The 20,974-nt window shown below is 43.5% G+C and overlaps 1 protein-coding gene and 1 pseudogene across 1 annotated transcript in view; both read left to right on the plus strand.

Moving 5' to 3' along the window:
- Positions 1-1,153: 1,153 nt before the first annotated feature.
- LOC112631004 lies at positions 1,154-1,930 on the plus strand (annotated as a pseudogene).
- Positions 1,931-9,327: 7,397 nt separating this feature from the next.
- The window catches only part of CCDC3 (coiled-coil domain containing 3), a 150,913-nt gene continuing 139,266 nt past the window's right edge, over positions 9,328-20,974 (plus strand). The window contains exon 1 of the mRNA XM_025397844.1: positions 9,328-9,624. Coding sequence (XP_025253629.1) covers positions 9,623-9,624 — 2 coding nt within the window. The 5' untranslated portion in view covers positions 9,328-9,622. The remainder of the gene's footprint in view (positions 9,625-20,974) is intronic.

Here is a 20,974-nt window from a genome sequence, read left to right on the forward strand (position 1 = left end):
GTGCCCAGCCAAAACTATGTTTCTTTTAAAGGTTGGAATTTTACTCAGAGAGTTCACAATGTGAGAATGTACAAGAGAAATGAGGCCATTGGAGGAACAGCAGATTCACACCTCCCATTTTGTGGTCAGTTTAGATCACACAGCTGTGAAGTGAAATGGCAGAAAAAAAATTTTCAGTAATTTTTCCTTTCTCTCTGATTTATTTAGGAGCAAGCCCACACAGTGAATTTGTGTGTTAATGATGACTCTGTTCATCTCCACCCCATCTCTCACTGTCTACCTACTAGGCCTTTCCCGTTTGGTTGTCCTGCAAGATTTCAAATTCAACATGTCTAGTATTTAATTTACTGTCTTTACCTCCCATCCCAGTTTTAATTAGATGTAGCAAGATGTTCACTCAGTATTGTTGCTGTAACAAAAGATACTCCCACATTTTAATGGCTTAACCAATAAAAACTTATTTCTCATCTCATATCCAAAGTAGGTGTTCTAGGGCAGAAGATAGGAGGTGAAATTGGGGCATGAGAGGTCCGCTCTGCAAAGTCGTTCAAAGGTCCAGACTGAGGACTGCTGTCTTCAATAGGCGGCTTCCAGGATTGCCTTGGCATCATCCAGACAGGAGAAGGGAACAGAAAAGAGGATGCAGGAAGGACATATCTAAATTTTAGCATCACCCTTATGAAATGTACATATGCCAGCAATAAGTCTACAGTATGGGAGGGAGCATAACACCAAACTTTGGTGGACAGTTTGTCTGCCACACTCCCTTCCTCCCTGTTTCTCATCTGTTCTTCCATCAGTGTTTCCTGTGTGTGTGTTTTTTTTCTGTAAAATGGGCCAATAATAGTACTCTGCACAGGAGTTGTTATGAAAGTTGAGACAGGCTATGTGAAGCAATTAGAATACGCCTGAGTCATATGGATGCACCAGAGTGTATGAATGCTAACGGTTATTCATTAGCTGTGGGACTTCCTCAGCCACCCAGCTGTGCCAAGCTAGAAACGCTCTTCTCTCATCATCCACCTCCAATCAACAAGTCCTGCTTGTTCATTTAAAAATGCCTACATCTTTACTTTTCTTTAAATGCAAGTCATAGGCCGGCAGGTCTCTGTCGAGCCACAGACACAGGTCTCTGATCCACAGGAGGGGGTTTGCTAAAGTTGTGAAGAACAAGGCTGACTTTAAGAGATACCAGGCGAAATTTAGAAGACGACGGAGGGTAAAATGGATTACTATGCCCGGAAACGCTTGGTGATACAGGATAAAAATAAATACAGCACACCCAAATACAGGATGATAGTTCGTGTAACAAACAGATATCATTTGTCAGATCGCTTTTGCCTGTATTGAGGGGGATATGATAGTCTGCACAGCATATGCACACAAACTGCCAAAATACGGTGTGAAGTTTGGCCTGACAAATGATGCTGCAGCGTCTTGTCCTGGCCTGCTGCTGGCCCGCCGGCTTCTCAGTGGGTTTGGCATGGACAAGATCTATGAAGGCCAAGTGGAGGTGACTGGCGATGGATACAATGTGGAAAGCATTGATGGTCGGCCAGGTGCCTTTACCTGCTATTTGGATGCAGGCCTTGGCAGAACTACCACTGGCAATAAAGCTTTTTGGCGCCCTGAAGGGAGCTGTGGATGGAGGCTTGTCTATCCCTCACAATACCAATGATTCCCTGGTTATGATTCTGAAAACAAGGAAGTTAATGCTGAAGTACACCAGGAGCACATCAGGGGCTAGAATGTTGCAGATTACATGTGCTACTTAATGGAGAAGGATGAAGATACTTACAAGAAACAGTTCTTTCAATACATAAAGAACAATGTAACTCCAGACATGATGGAGGAGACATACACGAAAGCTCATGCCGCTGTATGAGAGAATCCAGTCTATGAAAAGAAGCCCCAAAAGGAAGGTTTTTAAATTTTGTTTTAGATGGAGTTTCGCACTGTCACCCGGGCTAGAGTGCAATGGTGCGATCTCAGTTCACTGCAACCTCCGCCTCCCTGTGTTCAAGTGATTCTCCTACCCCAGCCTCCTGAGTAGCTGGGATTTACAGGCGCCCGTTACCACTCCCAGCTAATTTTTTGTATTTTTAGTAGAGAAGGGGTTTCCCTATACTGGCCAGGCTGATCTCAAACTCCTGACCTTGTGATCTGCCTGCCTCGACCTTCCAAAGTGCTGGGATTACAGACGTGAGCCACCACACTCGGTCAAACCAAACAATTTTCTATGAGGATTTTTCAGATACAGACAATAAACTTATTGACAGGAAAAAAAAAAAGGCGAGTAATAGATATTTCTGATGTGGAACTTATATGGATTTAGATTTTTTTTTTTTTTAAAGAAAACAAAACAAGAAACGCTCTCCCTGAGTGATCCGATGTGTTTATATGGCTTCAATTGCCATCTTGAAAATGGTCACATATGACTATGGAACTGGATTGGAGCTCCCAGCTGGAAGGAATCATGAAAAGTCTTGTCCCCTCATTATTTTTAAAATTTTATTATTTTTTTTAAGACAAGGTGTCTCTGTTACCCAAGCTGGAGTACAGTGTCACCACCATAGCTCACTGCAACCTCAACTCCTGGGCTCAAGCAATCCTCCTGCCTCAGCCTCCTGAGTAGCTGGGATTACAGGTACATGCCACCACACTTGGCTATTTAAAAAAAAATTTTTATAGAGATGGGGTCCTGCTATTGTTGCCCAGGCTGGTCTCAAACTCCTGGACTCAAGCAATCCTCCCGCCTTGGCTCTCCAAAGTGCTGGGATTACAGGCAAGAGCTACTGTGCTGGGCCTGTCCCCTCATTTTAGAACTAAGGAAACTGCAGCCCAGATAATGGCAAAGTGGGGCCTAGGACCCAGTCTTGCCTTCCATGATACTCAGCTGCCTTAATTAATTAACTCCACAGAAAGCCAAAACCAACCGTACAACTCCTCTCCCTTCCTCCTCACAATTTTTGTTTGGTGTCTGCTGGATGGAAGTGGCTGCTGCATGAATTTCCTCTAATCTCCTGTGGTTACCAAACCAATGAAAATTCTAGAGTGCTAAGTTGTGATTCTTCTAACCTGGTTACTCTGACCCCAAGCCCAACCATAGCCCAGTCCAACTCTCTGCTTTTTGTTGAGCAGCAGATGGCACTGTGTCCAAGTCTGGAAAGATCCTCTCTGTTTCCAGGGAAAGTTGGGGCAAATGCACTCAAGCTTCCTGCTAAATGCTCGTATAATTTTCGTGAGGCACTCGCCCTCCTTCTCCCAGGCTTGAGTGTGATCTGTGTGCTAACAGGCATAAGTAACACTGTCAGTATGTGTGTAATGTATGTGGTTCCAGATGTGTGGGCTTAGACTGCTAGTCTGCCATGGAACTTGCTTCCTCTCCTTCCTGGGCACACAGCTGGACTACATTTCTCGGTTTCCAACAGAGTTAGATTTGGCCATATGTCCAAGTTGTGGCCAATAAAATGCAAAAGGAAGTGATGTGTGGCATTTCTAGGCCCCATCTCTAAACTCACATGCTCTTTGCCCTCCACTAGCTGATGTCAGTGCCCAAAATGACCTTGGAGGTCATGGGCTGAAGATGGTGGCATTGTGACCACCCTGGGCCCCTGAATGACTGCATGGAGCCGAGTCCCTGAATTGACTTGGATCTACGTTGGGCTGTTACACAAGCTTAGAATTAAACTGTAATTGGTGAAGCCACTGAAATTTTTTGCAGTAATTTCCCTACCACAACAGATACACAGATTAACTGATGAAACCCTAATGTCCTATGTGATATTCCTGTAGAAAATATGGGAAGTATCCAATGGGAAGTATTCTGCACAATAGGGATTTCTTTCTCCATATTAGACTCCAAACAGATTCCCTGTCAAAAGGGGTTGTAAAGACCTCCCCACCCCAATTGTTTTAGCAAGCAAAGGACTTGATCTGCAGACTCAAAGGCAGGCAGCTAGCAAGGAGAAAGCACAGTAGCTTAGGAAAAAGAGAGACTGTAGCATGTGGTCAAACTTGTTTATGAGTAAAGCAGGTAACCAGGAATTTGCCAAGCATTTTGGAGTGAATTAAATCCTTCAGTGAAGATAAAGGTACTGTAATAAGAACTATTCAGATTGGAAGAGTGTCTTTAAAGCTAGCCACCAACGATTTCTCACCTCCCTGTACACATATGTTTCTCTTACATCAAGAGGTGGATTCTTGCATCAAGAGGTGGATTCTGCCTGTAATCTCAGCACTTTGGGAGGCTGAGCCAGGAGGATTGCTTTAGCCCGGGAATTTGAGACCAGCCTAGGCAACATAGCCCTGTCTCTACAATTTTTTTTTTTTTTTTTAAATTACCAGGAGTGGTGGTGCACGCCTATAGTCCCAGCTACTCAGGAGGCTGAGATGAGATGACTTTGAGCCCAGGAGTCTGAAGCTGCAGTGAGCTATGATCATACCTCTGCACTCCAGCCTGGGTGACAGAGTGAGACCCTGTCTCAAAAAAAAAAAAAAAAAAAGAAGTGGCTTCTGTTCCCCCAAGCCTTGAATGTGGGCTTGAATGTGACTTGCTTTTGCTAACACAATGCAGCTGAAATGGTGCTGTGTCAGTTCTGGGCGCAGGCAGCTTCCACTCTCTTGAAATCCAGTTGCCTTGCAGAGAGGAAGTCCCTATATCCTGTGGAGGAAGAGAGGCCTTGATGGAGAGAACCCAGAGGCCTCAGCCAAAGGCCAGCACCAACTGCTTGCACCTTCTAGGCTCCTCCTGAAGTCCCATAAAAGGGACCCTTCTATCTTCACACTTAGATGAGCAGCTACATACACAACTTCTGCAGAAGGAACCCAGGAGAGGAGTCCCCTGTCATCCCTACTGCCATAGCATGATCGTGGGTTCCAGGCCATTTCTGCGTTGTCCTGTCCAGGTGGAAGTGCTTAGTCTGGAAGTTAGCTCCCTTTCTGGTTCAGAACTGTCCCCCTAGTCTGTTGCCTTTATCACAATGCTCCCACCACCCTCCCTGCCCCTTCCCTTCACTCCTGGGTCTGGGACACTGATTCTCATCTGTCCCAGGTGCACCACGCCCAGCCCTCCTGCCCCACTCTCCAGCAGTCTGCCCCCTCTTCTACCCGAGCCTTGCCCCAGCTGAACTCCACTTGGTTGCAGCTACATGCATAACCACAATCCACACCACGAGGCAGAGCTGTTGATCTGAGGTCAGTGCACCCACAGAATCATAACAAATAATAACTCCTTGGCTGGGCGTAGTGGCTCACGCCTGTAATCCCGGCACTTTAGGAAGCTGAGGTGGGCGGATCACCCACCTGAGGTCAGGAGGTTGAGACCAGCCTGGCCAACATGGCAAAACCCCGTCTCTACTAAAAATACAAAAATTAGCCAGGTGTGGTGGCACACGCCTGTAATCCCAGCTACTCGGGAGGCTGAGGCAAGAGAATCACTTGAACTAGGAGGTGGAGGTTGCAGTGAGCGGAGATCACACCACTGCCCTCCAGCCTGGGCAACAAGAGCGAAACTCTGGCTCAAAAAAGAGAGGAGGGGAGAGGAGGGGAGAGCCATGTGACCTGACTCGGGTTCCAGGGCTGAACTTTTCCCCTCAGCATAATGAATTTGAAACGTCCTGAACTTTCCTTTTCTTTTGACACCTGTGACTGAGTCTGTTAGGCCGGGGGACCCAGAGATCATCGAGATGCAATTCCTGCCATCATGGAGCTCGTAGTCAAGCAGAGGGAGACAGAAATGCAAACAAACAGCGAGTTTTTCGAATTGCTAGTGAGTGGGGGACAAAAAAAATGGAAGCAATCCACTTTGAAAAGCTGACGCTGAGTTGGGAAGATGAGTAGGATAGGATGAATAGCTGAGGGCATTGCAGAGGAGGAGCAGAACCATTCCAGGCAGAGGCAGCTCATGCACAAAGGCAGCCCAGAGTGGCCCAATGTGGTGATTGGAGGGAACACAGATAGTTTGCAATAGTTGGGCTTGAGAGGAGGCAGACTAGGTGACCCTTGCCGAGTTTCCTCTTTTTTTTGAGACAGAGTCTCTCTCTCTCTCTCTCTCTCTCTCTCTCTCTGTCACCCAGGCTGAAGTGCAGTGACCCAATCACAGCTCACTGTAACCTGCGCCTCCCGGGTTTAAGCGATTCCCCTGCCTCAGCCTCCTGAGTAGCTGGGATTACAGGCGTGCACCACCACGCCTGGCTAATTTTTGTATTTTTAGAAGAGACGGGCTTTCGCCACGTTGGCCAGGCTGGTCTTGAACTCCTGACCTCGAGAGATCTCACCTTAGCCTCACTAAGTGCTGCGATTGTTTCCTCATTCTTAACGTGCATGTCTCACTACTGCCTGGTGATGCTCTGTGCCACATGGTGCCAGATGACACCGTGAGTTGTGTACCTTCACCCCTGCCCACATGGCTTAACAGGATCAAATGAGGCAGCTCCCATTTTGGGGTGAGCAGTGTACAAATGGAGCATCAGGCTCAGGTTTTAAGTGACAAATGAAACAAATGTGCCTTCCAAGGCTGATCAACATTCGTCACTTGGAGAACTGGTTGTCTTTGGTATCACCTCTGGTTTTCATAAGAAACTTGAATTTGAGTTATTTGTACTTTTTATTTTATTATTTTAGAGATGGAGTCTTCACTCTGTTGCCCAGGTTGGAGTGCAGTGGTGTGATCCTAGCTCCCTGCAGCCTCAAACTCCTGGGCTCGAGCAATCCTCCTGAGTGGCTGGGACTATAGGTGCATGCCACCACACTTGGCTAAATTTTAAATATTTTTGTAGAGATGGGGGTCTCACTATATTGCCTAGGCTGGTCTTGAACTCCTGGCCTCAAATGATCTTCCCACCTCAGCCTTCCAAAGTGTTGGGATTACGGGCATGAGCCACTGAGCCCAACTTTTTTGTACTTTTATTACATAAGTCAATGGTTGTTACATGTTTTCATCTTCCTAATTTTAACCTTCCTGCCTACAAGAACAAAAACAAAAAAGATTACTCTACCTTCAGTCTTTTTAGTTGTTTGCATTAGAGGAAGGAAAAATGACTTTTCTTATTCCTCTGTGGTTGGAGAGGAAAAATCCTTTTTCCTACCCCACCTCCTGCTTTTTGGGAACAGAAGTATCCAAAACTGGATGTGTAAGAAGATCCACTGGAAGGCAGGAAAAAACATTGGAACTTCTAGTTGTGTGTGTGTGTGTGTGTGTGTGTGTGTTTGAGACAGAGTCTCACTCTATTGCCCAGGCTGGAGGGCAGTGGTGCAATCACAGCTCACTGCAACCTCTGCTTCCCGGGTTCAAGCGATTCTTCTGCCTCAGCCTCAAGTCGTGAGCTGGGATTACAGGCATGCACCACCACACCTGGCTAATTTTGTATTTTTAGTAGAGACAGGGTTTCACCATGTTGGCCAGGGTGGTCTCGAACTCCTGGCTTCAAGTGATCTGCCTGCCTCGGCCTCCCAAAGTGCTGGGATTATAGGCATGAGCCACCATGCCCAGGATGCACCCTCCATGCCCCTTCCCTTCACTCCTGGGTCTGGGACACTGATTCTCACCAGTCCCAGGCACACCACCCCCCAGCCCTCCTGCCCCACTCTCTAGCAGTCTGCCTCCCTTTCTACCGCAATCTTGCCCCAGACTTTAGATATTACCCAGCCTTGGTAACATCTGAAGTCTGTCCTTAATACACCAGTGTCCCACCTGGGGACAGTGTTACTCTGATTTTGAAAGAAGAGTAATTATATTCTTCTATTACAATAGTAATAGGAGTGACAGCTGCCATCATACCTGCCAGGTACCTTGCGCTTGATGTGGTAATCTTCAGTGTGCAAGGTAACTTTAAGGTGAGTGACACTTTAGAAATGAAACAAATGAAGCTGACAGTTGAAGCCCAAAATCTGAGCTGGGATTTGCACATTAATGACCCACCTGCCACCAAAGCCTCAATCTTCCTGCCATACCTCATTGCTTTTCTGACCACCCCTGCAGGGCCTCGGGTGGTGGGTGTTAGCTTATGCTAAACCAGCGCTGGAGTGGCCTTGCTGGGTGAGAAGTAATCCCTCTTCCTCCCCACTAATTTGCAGGCTGTGACCAAAATAAATAAGATAAAATAGAGTAAGTCGGTTGGAAATACTCGAGGCTCCTTTGGGGGCAGAATCTGAATAATAACTCAAATGAATCCCAAAGGATTAGAGCTTTGTCTAATCTGCTGATGATGTCTGGATACACAGCTCACACCTGTGATCCCAACACTTTGACAGGCTAAGGTGGAAGGATGACTGGAGACCAGGAGTTTGAGACCAGCCTGGGCAACATAGTGAGACCTGGTCCCTACAAAAAAAATTTTTTTAAAATTAGCTGGGTGTGGTGGAGTGCACCTGTATCTCAGCTACTCAGGAGGCTGGGGTGGGAGGATCACTTGAGCCTGGGAGGTTGAGGCTGCAGTGAGCTGTGATCTCACCACTGCACTCCAGCCTGGGTTACAGTGAGACCTCATCTGTATTAAAATAAAAAAAAACTAAAACATAATGATAAAGAATAATACAGGCCGGGCACGATGGCTCATGCCTGTAATCTCAGCACTTTGGGAGGCCAACGTGGGTGGATCCCAAAGTCAGGAGTTCAAGACCAGCCTGGCCAACATGGTGAAACCCCGTCTCTACTAAAAATACAAAAATCAGCTGGGCGTGGTGGCGTGTTCCTGTAATCCCAGCTACTCAGGAGGCTGAGGTAGGAGGATTGCTTGAACCCAGGAGGCGGAGGTTGCAGTGAGCTGAGATTGTGCCACTGCACTCCGGCCTGGGCTACAGAGCGAGACTTCTTCTCGAAAAAAAAAAAAAAAAGAATAAATAATCCCATGATGACTATTACCAGTTTTCTCTAAGCCTAGGCCCAGCCTTGGCCCACGGCCTCAGCCCTTGGATTGATATGGCTTATTTAGGCATTTAAACGTTGACACCTGCCTCCTGCCGTTTAATTCCCTGCAGTCTGACAGATTCACCAACTACCAAGGAGAATGCCCGCCTTCCTTGTGCTGTGTGTAAATGAGGCTTCCATCAGCACAGACACACACAGGCTGCAAATGGACCAGCCCTGCCCCCAATTCCACACCCATGGCCACAGCAGGGAATGCTATGTTCCCCTTCCCCAGCCCTCACACCCAGGTTAATATCTGGGCTCTCACCCTCAGCCTCACATCCAGGTTACCACCTGGGCTAATTTCATTTTTTCACTTTTTGGGTTTGCAGATGCTCCCCGCCCCACAGCGGGATCAAAATGACAGATTTATGTCACACTGTGGGTTTGGATCAGAAAGCACCCTTGAGCAACACTTTGATTCCGTGTGTCTTCCCGTCCTCAGCTACTTCTTGGAAGAGCAGTGGAGAGAAAAATAGTGTTTCTTTTTCTTGGGAAATTGGCAGAGGCATGCTGAAGAAATCAGCCACAGCTGTTCTCCACACCTGGATAAGGTTTTAATAGGAGGTTAACGCACCCACCCTCCAGAAAGGGTGGTCTGTGGTGCCTATGGTGTTGTCTCTCCGGGGCGCTTCTGGGCAGCTTTCTCTGTGACCTGGAGAGCGAAGAGTCTCCAAATGTCCATCACATTTCAGCTGCCAAACTCCCCTTTAAATGTAAGTAAGCCGTTTGATTTCTGCTGCCTTTGTTTTCCCATAAAAGGGCATTTTAAAAAATGTAATTCTCTAAGAAATCTCTAGTTGTTTTGAAATAAAAAGCTAGTTTTCACTCTTGATCTCATTTCTTCCAGCTGTTCTCTGGTTTGCCCTGCTTGGTTTGTGGAGCCTTATACAAATTCATTAGTGCTTGTCCAGCTTCAACAGGTTGGAACTGAGGTTTCCAAAGAGCAAAATGCATTTTGGCTGAAGCAGAGCCAGGAATCCGTGTTGTTTGCATTGGCGCCATCCAATTCACTTGTTCTGAATAAGGGAATAAAGTTAATATTTATTCCCTTCATGATTCTTGTATTTCAAGGAAAAAAAAAAAAAGGTGCTCCATAGGCTGTCTTTGTCTTTTTTTTCCCCAGCAGGTATTGATTGATTTATTTGAATTTTGAGCTGCAATCAAGGATGGAGAATCTAAGTGATCTCCTTGCTCTCCAAATATTTATGAGTTGTGCATAGAATATTGACTAATCTCTAATGTGTGGTCTTGATGAAAAGGGAAGGGATGGCTGGGGCTTGTTATTGCGTCTCTTCAGTGGATTAGAGAGATTAGATGCGTAAGATGTCCCAAAGCCTACATCGAGTCAGGTGACCTGATCCTCATTCCCATGCAATGCACAACTTAGGAGGCCTCTCTCTCCAACTGTGACGCTTGAAATTTGTATGCTCATCTTCATCACGACTATGTAGCCAACTCTTGGTGTTGTGCAATGAAAAACGGAAAATTTAAGCCAGATGATTAAAAAAAAGACCACGTGACTCGGGGTATAATGAAAGACAGGCAAATGTTTTCAGACACAATCTCCTTCTCTCTTAGACACACTCCTCACTCTTAAATATTTGGATTTTTTACTTTACTCTGCATCTAATTTTAATCCCTTCTCAGCTGGCACCATACTATCGATGGCCAGGGCCCCACAGAGACAGCTAGCGACGTGCCAACTCGACTCTTCTGGTTGTGGATGTAACACTTAGGAAACACCTTCAAGTTCCTGTCTGCAGTGGGTGCTGCCCAAAGTCCGTATCATGGAAACCTCCCAATTATATGAGAGCCTCCATCTAAAAGTGAATGGCATCAATAGGAAAGTAGCATTTTCTGAATAGGTAACAGAATCCATAAAGTGCAAGTGTAAAAGGAAAATAAAAACTTGGGACCCTGTCCGGGTGCAGTGGCTCACACCTGTAATCCCAGCACTTTGGGAGGCTGAGGCGGGCAGATCACGAGGTCAGGAGTTCAAGACCATCCTGGCCAACATGGTGAAACCCCATCTCTACTGAAAATACAAAAATATTAGCCAGGCGTGGTGGTGTGTGCCTGTAGTCCCTGCTACCCAGGAGGCTGAGGCAGGAGAATTGCTTGAACCGGGGAGGCAGAGGCTGCAGAGAGCTGAGATGGCGCTACTGCACTCCATCCTGGCAACAGAGCGAGACTCTGTCAAAAAAAAACAAAAACAAAAAAAAAAAAAGAAGAAAAAAATTGGGACCTCAATTCACTCTGCCAAAAGAAAAAAAATTAAGCTGAAAGCGCAGTCATGCAAGAAGCTACCTTTTCTTTTGTTCCTAAGATAGCTATGGATAAAATATTAAACAGCCCCGCAGATAGTTACTCTTAGTTCACCTTACAGTGCATGCGAGGTGAGTACATAATTGACTATTCCCCTGCTTGCTCCTTTTCTCTTGCAACGTGTGGATTCGTTCATGTGACCATAACCTTCCTCTTTCCCCTCCAGCCTGCTTTTCCCCTTTAAGCCCTCAAAATCATCTTTGGAGGAAGGCACAGACCACAGACTGTTTCTGGGACTCCATGTTTATTTCTTCTGGGCATGTCCCTAACCTTGGCAAAATAAACTTCTAAGTTGATTGAGACCTGTCTCAGATGCTTTTTGGTTCACACAAGAAAACAAACCAATCTCAGGTCTTAGTCCCTCTGGAGAGCTTTTAGAGAGGCCCATGGCTAACAGGAACCACCCAGGTCTCACAGGAGGACACGGATGGAGAGCCAGCTTGCAGTTCTCAGGATCACACCGGGCTCCGGAGCAGATTACTGAAGTCTCTTTATATGTACCCAGGCATTCTGTGTGAAAGAAGGAGGACGGAGGGGAGAGCCAGGTTAGTTTGGGAAATTTTGCATTACACAAAATTAAGCAGGTTTCTTTGGTCTTCGGTATGTAGATTTTATTGTGAATCTGTAAGAAGCAGAAAGAATAGAAAGCTTTCCCCAAACTTTTTTTGTCCTGAGAATCCCTTTTTCCTAACATTCCAAAGGGCACTGTGATCCACAAAGCCCAGGCTGGAGACAGCCACCCGGAGATGTCAAGGAAGCTCCAGCTGCCAGTCCCCAGCTCCGTGGAGACTCACCTACCAGTTTAATGGGGACATTCCAAACTCATGGGCTTCAAATTTGGCTACCCCCATCTTCGGGTCACAAGAGGACTTTCTAAGGCGACACAGGTACATGGTTTTTGTTTTTTTAAAATTCTAGGTCCACAATTTCCATGCACTCTTTCCTGTTATTGTTCTGGTGAGAACGGAATGGCAATGAGCCATTGCTGCTGAATGGAGCCTCTCCGTTCTGTCTCCTCTTTCGTAACAGCTGCTTCATAAATGCAAGACATCCCTCACTCTCTCTCATCTTACTAGGGTGCATTGCCCCAGGGTGGACAGATATCTGGGTTGCCAGACAAATTGCTGGATTGGCTTCTTTTTTTTTTTTTAGAAAGTGAATGATTCTATTGACTAAGTAATAAATCTTTTTGCAGATGAGATGATTTCTAATTCTTGGCTTTCATGAAATTTGAAAGAAGACCTAATTGAGTTGTCAGAATTAGATCATTACATATTTTTGATGATAGATCACTGTATCTGAAGGAGCTTGAGTAATAATTGATATTGCTGTGATAAAATTGCTTCCATTCTTTTCTTCTTCTTCTTCCTTCTCCTTCTCCTTCTCCTTCTCCTTCTCCTTCTCCTTCTCCTTCTTTCTTCTTCTTCCTTCTTCTCCTTCTTCTTCTCCTTCTTCTTCTTCTTTCTTCTTCTTCTTTCTTCTTCTTTCTTCTTCTTCTTTCTTCTTCTTTCTTCTTCTTCTTTCTTCTTCTCCTTCTTCTTTCTTCTTCTCCTTCTTCTTTCTTCTTCTCCTTCTTCTTTCTTCTTCTCCTTCTCCTTCTCCTCCTCCTCCTCCTCCTCCTTCTCCTCCTCCTCCTCCTCCTCCTCCTCCTCCTCCTTCTCCTCCTCCTCCTCCTTCTCCTCCTCCTCCTCCTTCTCCTCCTCCTCCTCCTTCTCCTCCTCCTCCTCCTCCTCTTCCTTCTCCTCCTCCTCCTTCTTCTCCTCCTCCTTCTCCTTCTTCTTCTCCTTCTCCTTTCTTCCTTCCTTCCTTCCTTCCTTTCTTTTCTTTTCTTTTCTTTTCTTTTCTTTTCTTTTCTTTTCTTTTCTTTTCTTTTCTTTTCTTTTCTTTTCTTTTCTTTTCTTTCTTTTCTTTCACGGAGTTTCACTCTTGTTGCTCAGGTTGGAGTGCGATGGTCCAGTCTCGGCTCACTGCAACCTCCGCCTCTCAGGTTCAAGCAATTCTTCTGCCTCACCCTCCTGAGTAGCTGGGATTACAGGCATGCCCAACCACACCTGGCTAATTTTTTTGTATTTTTAGTAGAGATGGGGTTTCACCATGTTGGCCAGGCTGGTCTCGAACTCCTGACGTCAGGTGATCCACCCACCTCGGCCTCCTGAAGTGCTGGGATTACAGGTGTGAGCCACCACACCTGGTCTTTTTTTTTTTTTCTTTTTTTGAGACAGGTTCTTGCTCTGGTTGCCCAGGCTGGAATGCAGTGACGCGATCACGGCTCACTGAAGCCTCAAACTCCTGGGCTCAAGGGATCCTCCCAACTCAGCCTCCCTAGCAACTGGTACTACAGGTGTGAGTCATCATGCCCAGCTAATGTTTTTATTTGTTGTAGAGATGAGGTCTCACTATGTTGCCTAAGCTGGTCTCTACCTCCTGGGCTCAAGCAATCCTCCTGCCTTGGCCCCCAAGGTGCTGGGATTACAGGAATGAGCAACCATGCCCAGCTTATGCACTCCTTTTTTTATTTTGTTTTGTTTTGTTTTAGAGATGGAGTCTCACTCCATCACCCAGGCTGGAGTCCAGTGGCACGATCTCAGCTTACTGCAACCTCTGCCTCCTGGGGTTCAAGTGATTCTCCTGCTTCAGCCTCCTGAGTAGCTGGGATTGCAGGTGCATGCCACTGCACCCAGCTGATTTTTGTATTTTTGGTAGAGATGGGGTTTCACCATCTTGGCCTGGCTGGTCTTGAACTCTTGACCTCATGATCCCCCTGCCTTGGCCTCCCAAACTGTTGGGATTACAGGCGTGAGCCACTGCTCCTGGCTGCTTATGTGCTTCTTTATATGAAAAAAGTTTTATAGTGCTTACAATAGCAGTAGCAACAATAATTGTAAAATGAGAAAAATGTTGATGAGGACTCTGCCTATTTTAGTAAGAAGTGGAATGAAGAATAGTTTTCCCAATAAAATTCTAATTTTTATGTTATAAATATATTTTGTTTGTTTGTTTTTGAGGCAGAGTCTTGCTCTGTCACCCAGGCTGAAGTGCAGTGCTGTGATCTTGGCTTACTGCAACCTCCGCCTCCCGGGTTCAAGCGATTTTCCTGCCTCAGCCTCCCGAGTAGCTGGGATTACAGGTGCATGCCACCACACCCAGCTAATTTTTTGTATTTTTAGTAGAGATGGGGTTTCACTTTGTTAGCCAGGATGGTGCCCTTGTGATCCGCCTGCTTCAATCTCGCAAAGTGCTGCGATTACAGGCATGGACCACTGCGCCCAGCCAATAATTTCTTAAAAATATATTTGTTATTTTGATAAGTTGCATATTAACAGTACCTATACTGGTAATTCAGTCCAGAGAGATTTCTTTGATACCTAGAGCCCTATGGTCACAGAAAATTTTAAAAATTAATTTCAATTTATATGCATGCTTTTGTCACAGATAATTATGAGTGGTCAATAAAAGAATTTCTGGCATTGAATATATCACATTAACATAATATAATGTAGGGAAAGTAGAATGGAAATACAAGTTTAAGCAGTAAATGGAGTACTTTTTTGCCTGTTAAAGGTGAGCTTGTTCATGTATGTTTAAATGGAATTATGTTTGATATGAAATTGCTGTGGCATTTAGATTCCATGGGAAACATTTTTAGAAGTCATGTAAGAGCTTTCCTTTTAAATCATTGATGACACAAACAAATGGAAAAACTTCCCATGCTCATGAATTGGAAGAATCAATATGTTAAATGGCCATACTGCCCAAAGCAATCTACAGATTCAACCCTATTTCTATTAAACTGCCAATGTCATTTTTTTTTTTCACAGAATTAGAGAAAAAAACTATTCTAAAATTTATATGGAACCAAAAAAGAGACATCACATTATTAGACTTCAAACTATACTATAAAGCTGCACGGTACGGGTACAAAAACAAACACATAGACCAATGGAACAGAATACATAACGCAGAAATAAGGCCACGCACCTGCAGCCGGCTGATCTTCAACAAAGTCAACACAAATAAGCAATGGGGAAAGGACTCCCTATTCAATAAATGGTGCCGGGATAGATGGCTGTCCACATGCAGAAGAGTGAAACTGGATCCTTACCTTTCGTGTGGAAAAATTAACTCAAGATGGATTAAAGATTTAAATGTAAGACCTTAAATGAAAAATCCTAGAAGAAAACCTAGGAAACACCATTCTGGACATTGGTCTTAGGAAAGAATTTATGACAAAGTCCTCAAAAGCAGTTGCAACAAAACCAAAAATTGACAAGTGGGATCCAATTAAAGGACTTCTGCAAAGCCAAAGAAACTATTAATATAGTAAACAGACAACCTACTTAATGGGAGGATATTCACAAACTATGCATCTGACAAAGGCCTAATATCCAGAATCTATAAGGAACTTAATTCAACAAGCAAGAGACAATAACGTTATTAAAATCGGGCAAAAGACATGGGCAGACACTTCTCAAAAGAAGCTGTGCAAATGACCAACAAACATATGAAAAAATGGTCAACATCACTAATCGTCAGAGAAATGCAAATCAAAACTACAATGAGATACCATCTCACACCAGTCAGAATGGCTATTATTAAAAAGTCAAAAAACAACAGATGCTAGTGAGGCTTCAGAGAGAAGGGAATGCTTATTTACTGTTGATGAGGATGTAAATTAGTTCAGCTGTGGTGGAAAGCAGTTTGGAGTGTTCTCAAATGACTTAAAATAGAACTACCATTCAACCCAACAATCCCATTACTCAGTATATACCCAAAAGAAAAGAAATCATTCCACCAAAAGGATACCTGCAATCATATGTTAATCACAGCAATATTCATAATAGCAAAGACATGGAATCAACCTAAGTACCCATCAGTGCTGTACTGGATAAAGAAAATGTGGTGCATATGCACCAGGGAATACTACGCAGCCAGGAAAAAGAATGAAAGCATGTCCTTTGCAGCAACATGGGTGGAGATCTTTATGTCTTTATCCTTGTGTCTTTTTTATTTTTATTTTTATTTTTTTATTATACTTTAAGTTCTAGGGTACATGTGCACAACATGCAGGTTTGTTATATATGTATACAACATGTGCCATGTTGGTGTGCTGCACCCATTAACTCATCATTTACATTAGGTGTATCTCCTAATGCTATCCCTCCCCCCACCCCTCCCCACAATGGAACCCGGTGTGTGATGATCCCCTTCCTGTGTCCAAGTGATCTCATTGTTTAATTCCCACCTATGAGTGAGAACATGCAGTGTTTGATTTTCTGTTCTTGAGATAGTTTGCTGAGAATGATGGTTTCCAGCTGCATCCATGTCCCTTCAAAGGATATGAACTCATCCTTTTTTATGGCTGCATAGTATTCCATGGTGTATATGTGCCACATTTTCTTAATCCAGTCTGTCACTGATGGACATTTGGGTTGATTCCAAGTCTTTGCTATTGTGAATAGTGCCGCAATAAACATACGTGTGCATGTGTCTTTATAGCAGCATGACTTATAATCCTTTGGGTATATCCCCAGTAATGGGATGACTGGGTCAAATGGTATTTCTAGTTCTAGATCCTTGAGGAATCGCCACAGTGTTTTCCATAATGGTTGAACTAGTTTACAGTCCCACCAACAGTGTAAAAGTGTTCCTATTTCTCCACATCTTCTCCAGCACCTGTTGTTTCCTGATTTTTCAATGATTGCCATTCTAACTGGTGTGAGATGGTATCTCATGGTGGTTTTGATTTGCATTTCTCTGATGGCCAGTGATGATGAGCATTTTTTCATGTGTCTGTTGGCTGTATGAATGTCTTCTTTTGAGAAGTGTCTGTTCTTATCTTTTGCCCACTTTTTGATGGGGTTGTTTGTTTTTTTCTTGTAAATTTGATTGAGTTCTTAATAGGTTCTGGATATTACCCTTTGTCAGATAAGTAGATTGCAAAAATTTTCTCCCATTCCGTAGGCTGCCTGTTCACTCTGACGGTAGTTTCTTTTGCTGTGCAGAAGCTCTTTAGTTTAATTAGAACCCATTTGTCAATTTTGGTTTTTGTTGCCGTTGCTTTTGGTGTTTTAGATATGAAGTCCTTGGCCATGCCTATGTCCTGAATAGTATTACCTAGGTTTTCTTCTAGGGTTTTTATGGTTTTAGGTCTAACATTTAAGTCTCTAATCCATCTTGAATTAATTTTCGTATAAGGAGTAAGGAAAGGATCCAGTTCCAGCTTTCTACTTATGGCTAGTCGCTTTTCCCAGCACCATTTATTAAATAGGGAATCCTTTCCCCATTTCTTGTTTCTGTCAGGTTTGTCAAACATCAGATGGCTGTAGATGTGTGGTATTATTTCTGAGGGCTCTGTTCTGTTCCATTGGTCTATATCTCTGTTTTGGTACCAGCACCATGTTGTTTTGGTTACTGTAGCCTTGTAGTATAGTTTGAAGTCAGGTAGCGTGATGCCTCCAGGTTTGTTCTTTTTGCTTAGGATTGTCTTGGCAATGCAGGCTCTTTTTTTGTTCCATATGAACTTTAAAGTAGTTTTTTCCAATTCTGTGAAGAAAGTCATTGGTAACTTGAAGGGAATGGCATTGAATCTATAAATTCCCTTGGGCAGTATGGCCATTTTCACAATATTGATTCTTCCTATCCATGAGCATGGAATGTTCTTCCATTTGTGTCCTCTTTTATTTCGTTGAGCAGTGGTTTGTAGTTCTCCTTGAAGAGGTCTTTCACATCCCTTGTAAGTTGGATTCCCAGGTATTTTATTCTCTTTGAAGCAATTGTGAATGTGAGTTCACTCATGATTTGGCTCTGTTTGTCTGTTACTGGTGTACAAGAATGCTTGTGATTTTTGCACATTGATTTTTATCCTGAGACTTTGCTGAAGTTTCTTATCAGCTTAAGGAGATTTTGGGCTGAGACAATGGGGTTTTCTAAATATACAATCATGTCATCTGCAAACAGGGACAATTTGACTTCCTCTTTTCCTAACTGAATACCCTTTATTTCTTTCTCTTGCCTGATTTCCCTGGGCAGAACTTCCAACACTATGTTGAATAGGAGTGGTGAGAGAGGGCATCCCTGTCTCGTGCCAGTTTTCAAAGGGAATGCTTCCAGTTTTTGCCCATTCAGTATGATATTGGCTGTGGGTTTGTCATAAATGCTCTTATTATTTTGAGATACGTTCTATCAATACTGAATTTATTGAGAGTTTTTAGCACAAAGGGCTGTTGAATTTTGTCAAAGGCCTTTTCTGCATCTATTGAGATTATCATGTGGTTTTCATCTTTGGTTCTGTTTTTATGCTGGATTACGTTTATTGATTTGCATATGTTGAACCAGCCTTGCATCCCAGGGATGAAGCCCACTTGATCATGGTGGATAAGCCTTTTGATGTGCTGCTGAATTTGCTTTGCCAGTATTTTATTGAGGATTTTTGCATCGATGTTCATCAGGGATATTGGTCTAAAATTCTCTTTTTTTGTTGTTGTATCTCTGTCAGGCTTTGGTATCAGCCTGATATTTTACAACATTTTACGATGTTGGCCTTGTAAAATTAGTTAGGGAGGATTCCCTTTTTTTTCTATTGATTGGAATAGTTTCAGAAGGAATGGTACCAGCTCCTCCTTGTACCTCTGGTGGAATTCGGCTGTGAATCTGTCTGGTCCTGGACTTTTTTGGTTGGTAGGCTATTAATTATTGCCTCAATTTCAGAGCCTGCTATTGGTCTATTCAGGGATTCAACTTCTTCCTGGTTTAGTCTTGGGAGAGTGTAAGTGTCCAGGAAATTACCCATTTCTTCTAAGTTTTCCAGTTTATTTGCGTAGAGGTGTTTATAGTATTCTCTGATGGTAGTTTATATTTCTGTGGGGTTGGTGGTGATATTCCCTTTATCATTTTTTATTGCATCTATTTGATTCTTCTCTCTTCTCTTCTTTCTTAGTCTTGCTAGTGGTCTATCAATTTTGTTGATCTTTTCAAAAAACCAGCTCCTGGATTAATTCATTTTTTGGAGGGTTTTTTGTGTCTCTATCTCCTTCAGTTCTGCTCTGATCTTAGTTATTTCTTGCCTTCTGCTAGCTTTTGGATGTGTTTGCTCTTGCTTCTCTAGTTCTTTTAATTGTGATGCTAGGGTGTCAATTTTAGATCTTTCCTGCATTCTCTTGTGGGCATTTAGTGCTGTAAATTTCCCTCTACACACTGCTTTAAATGTGTCCCAGAGATTCTGATATGTTGTATCTGTGTTCTTATTGGTTTCAAAGAACATCTTTATTTCTGCCTTCATTTCGTTATGTACCCAGTAGTCATTCAGGAGCAGGTTGTTCAGTTTCCATGTAGTTGAGCAGTTTTGATTGAGTTTCTTAGTCCTGAGTTCTAGTTTGATTGCACTGTGGTCTGAGAGACAGTTTGTTATAATTTCTGTTCTCTTACATTTGCTGAGAAGTGCTTTACTTCCAACTATGTGGTCAATTTTGGAATAAGTGCGATGTGGTGCTGAGAAGAATGTATATTCTGTTGATTTGGGGTGGAGAGTTCTGTAGATGTCTATTAGGTCCACTTGGTGCAGAGTTGAGTTCACTTCCTTGATATACTTGTTAACTTTCTGTCTCGTTGATCTGTCTAATGTTGACAGTGGGATGTTAAAGTCTCCCATTATTATTGTATGGGAGTCTAAGTCTCTTTGTAAGTGTCTAAGGACTTGTTTTAGGAATCTGGGTGCTCCTGTATTGGGTGCATATATATTTAGGATAGTTAGCTCTTCCTGTTGAATTGATCCCTTTACCATTATGTAATGGCCTTCTTTGTCTCTTTTGATCTTTGATGGTTTAAAGTCTGTTTTATCAGAGACTAGGATTGCAACCCCTGCTTTTTTCTGTTTTCCATTTGCTTGGTAGATCTTCCTCCATCCCTTTATTTTGAGCCTATGTGTGTCTCTGCATGTGAGATGGGTCTCCTGAATACAGCAAACTGGTGGGTCTTGACTCTTTATCCAATTTGCCAGTCTGTGTCTTTTAATTGGAGCATTTAGTCCATTTACATTTAAGGTTAATATTGTTATGTGTGAACTTGATCCTGTCATTATGATATTAGCTGGTTATTTTGCTCACTAGTTGATGCAGTTTCTTCCTAGCATCGATGGACTTTACATTTTGACATGTTTTTGCAATGGCTGATACCTGTTGTTCCTTTCCATGTTTAATGCTCCTTCAGGATCTCTTGTAGGGCAGGCCTGGTGGTGACAAAATCTCTAAGCATTTGCTTGTCTGTGAAGGATTTTATTTCTCCTTCACTTATGGAACTTAGATTGGCTGGATATGAAATTCTGGGTTGAAAATTCTTTTCTTTAAGAATGTTGAATATTGGCCCCCACTCTCTTCTGGCTTGGAGAGTTTCTGCCAAGAGATCTGCTGTTAGTCTTATGGGCTTCCCTTTGTGGGTAACCTGACCTTTCTCTCTGGCTGCCCTTAACAGTTTTTCCTTCATTTCAACTTTGGTGAATCTGACAATTATGTGTCTTGGAGTTGCTCTTCTCGAGGAGTATCTTTGTGGTGTTCTCTGTATTTCCTGAATTTGAATGTTGGCCAGCCTTGCTAGGTTGGCGAAGTTCTCCTGGATGATATCCAGCAGAGTGTTTTCCAACTTGGTTCCGTTTTCCCCGTCACTTTCAGGCACACCAATCAGACATAGATTTGGTCTTTTCACATAATCCCATATTTCTTGGAGGCTTTGTTCATTTGTTTTTAC

Source organism: Theropithecus gelada, chromosome 9, assembly GCF_003255815.1.
Source record: "Theropithecus gelada isolate Dixy chromosome 9, Tgel_1.0, whole genome shotgun sequence".
Taxonomy (NCBI): domain Eukaryota; kingdom Metazoa; phylum Chordata; class Mammalia; order Primates; family Cercopithecidae; genus Theropithecus; species Theropithecus gelada.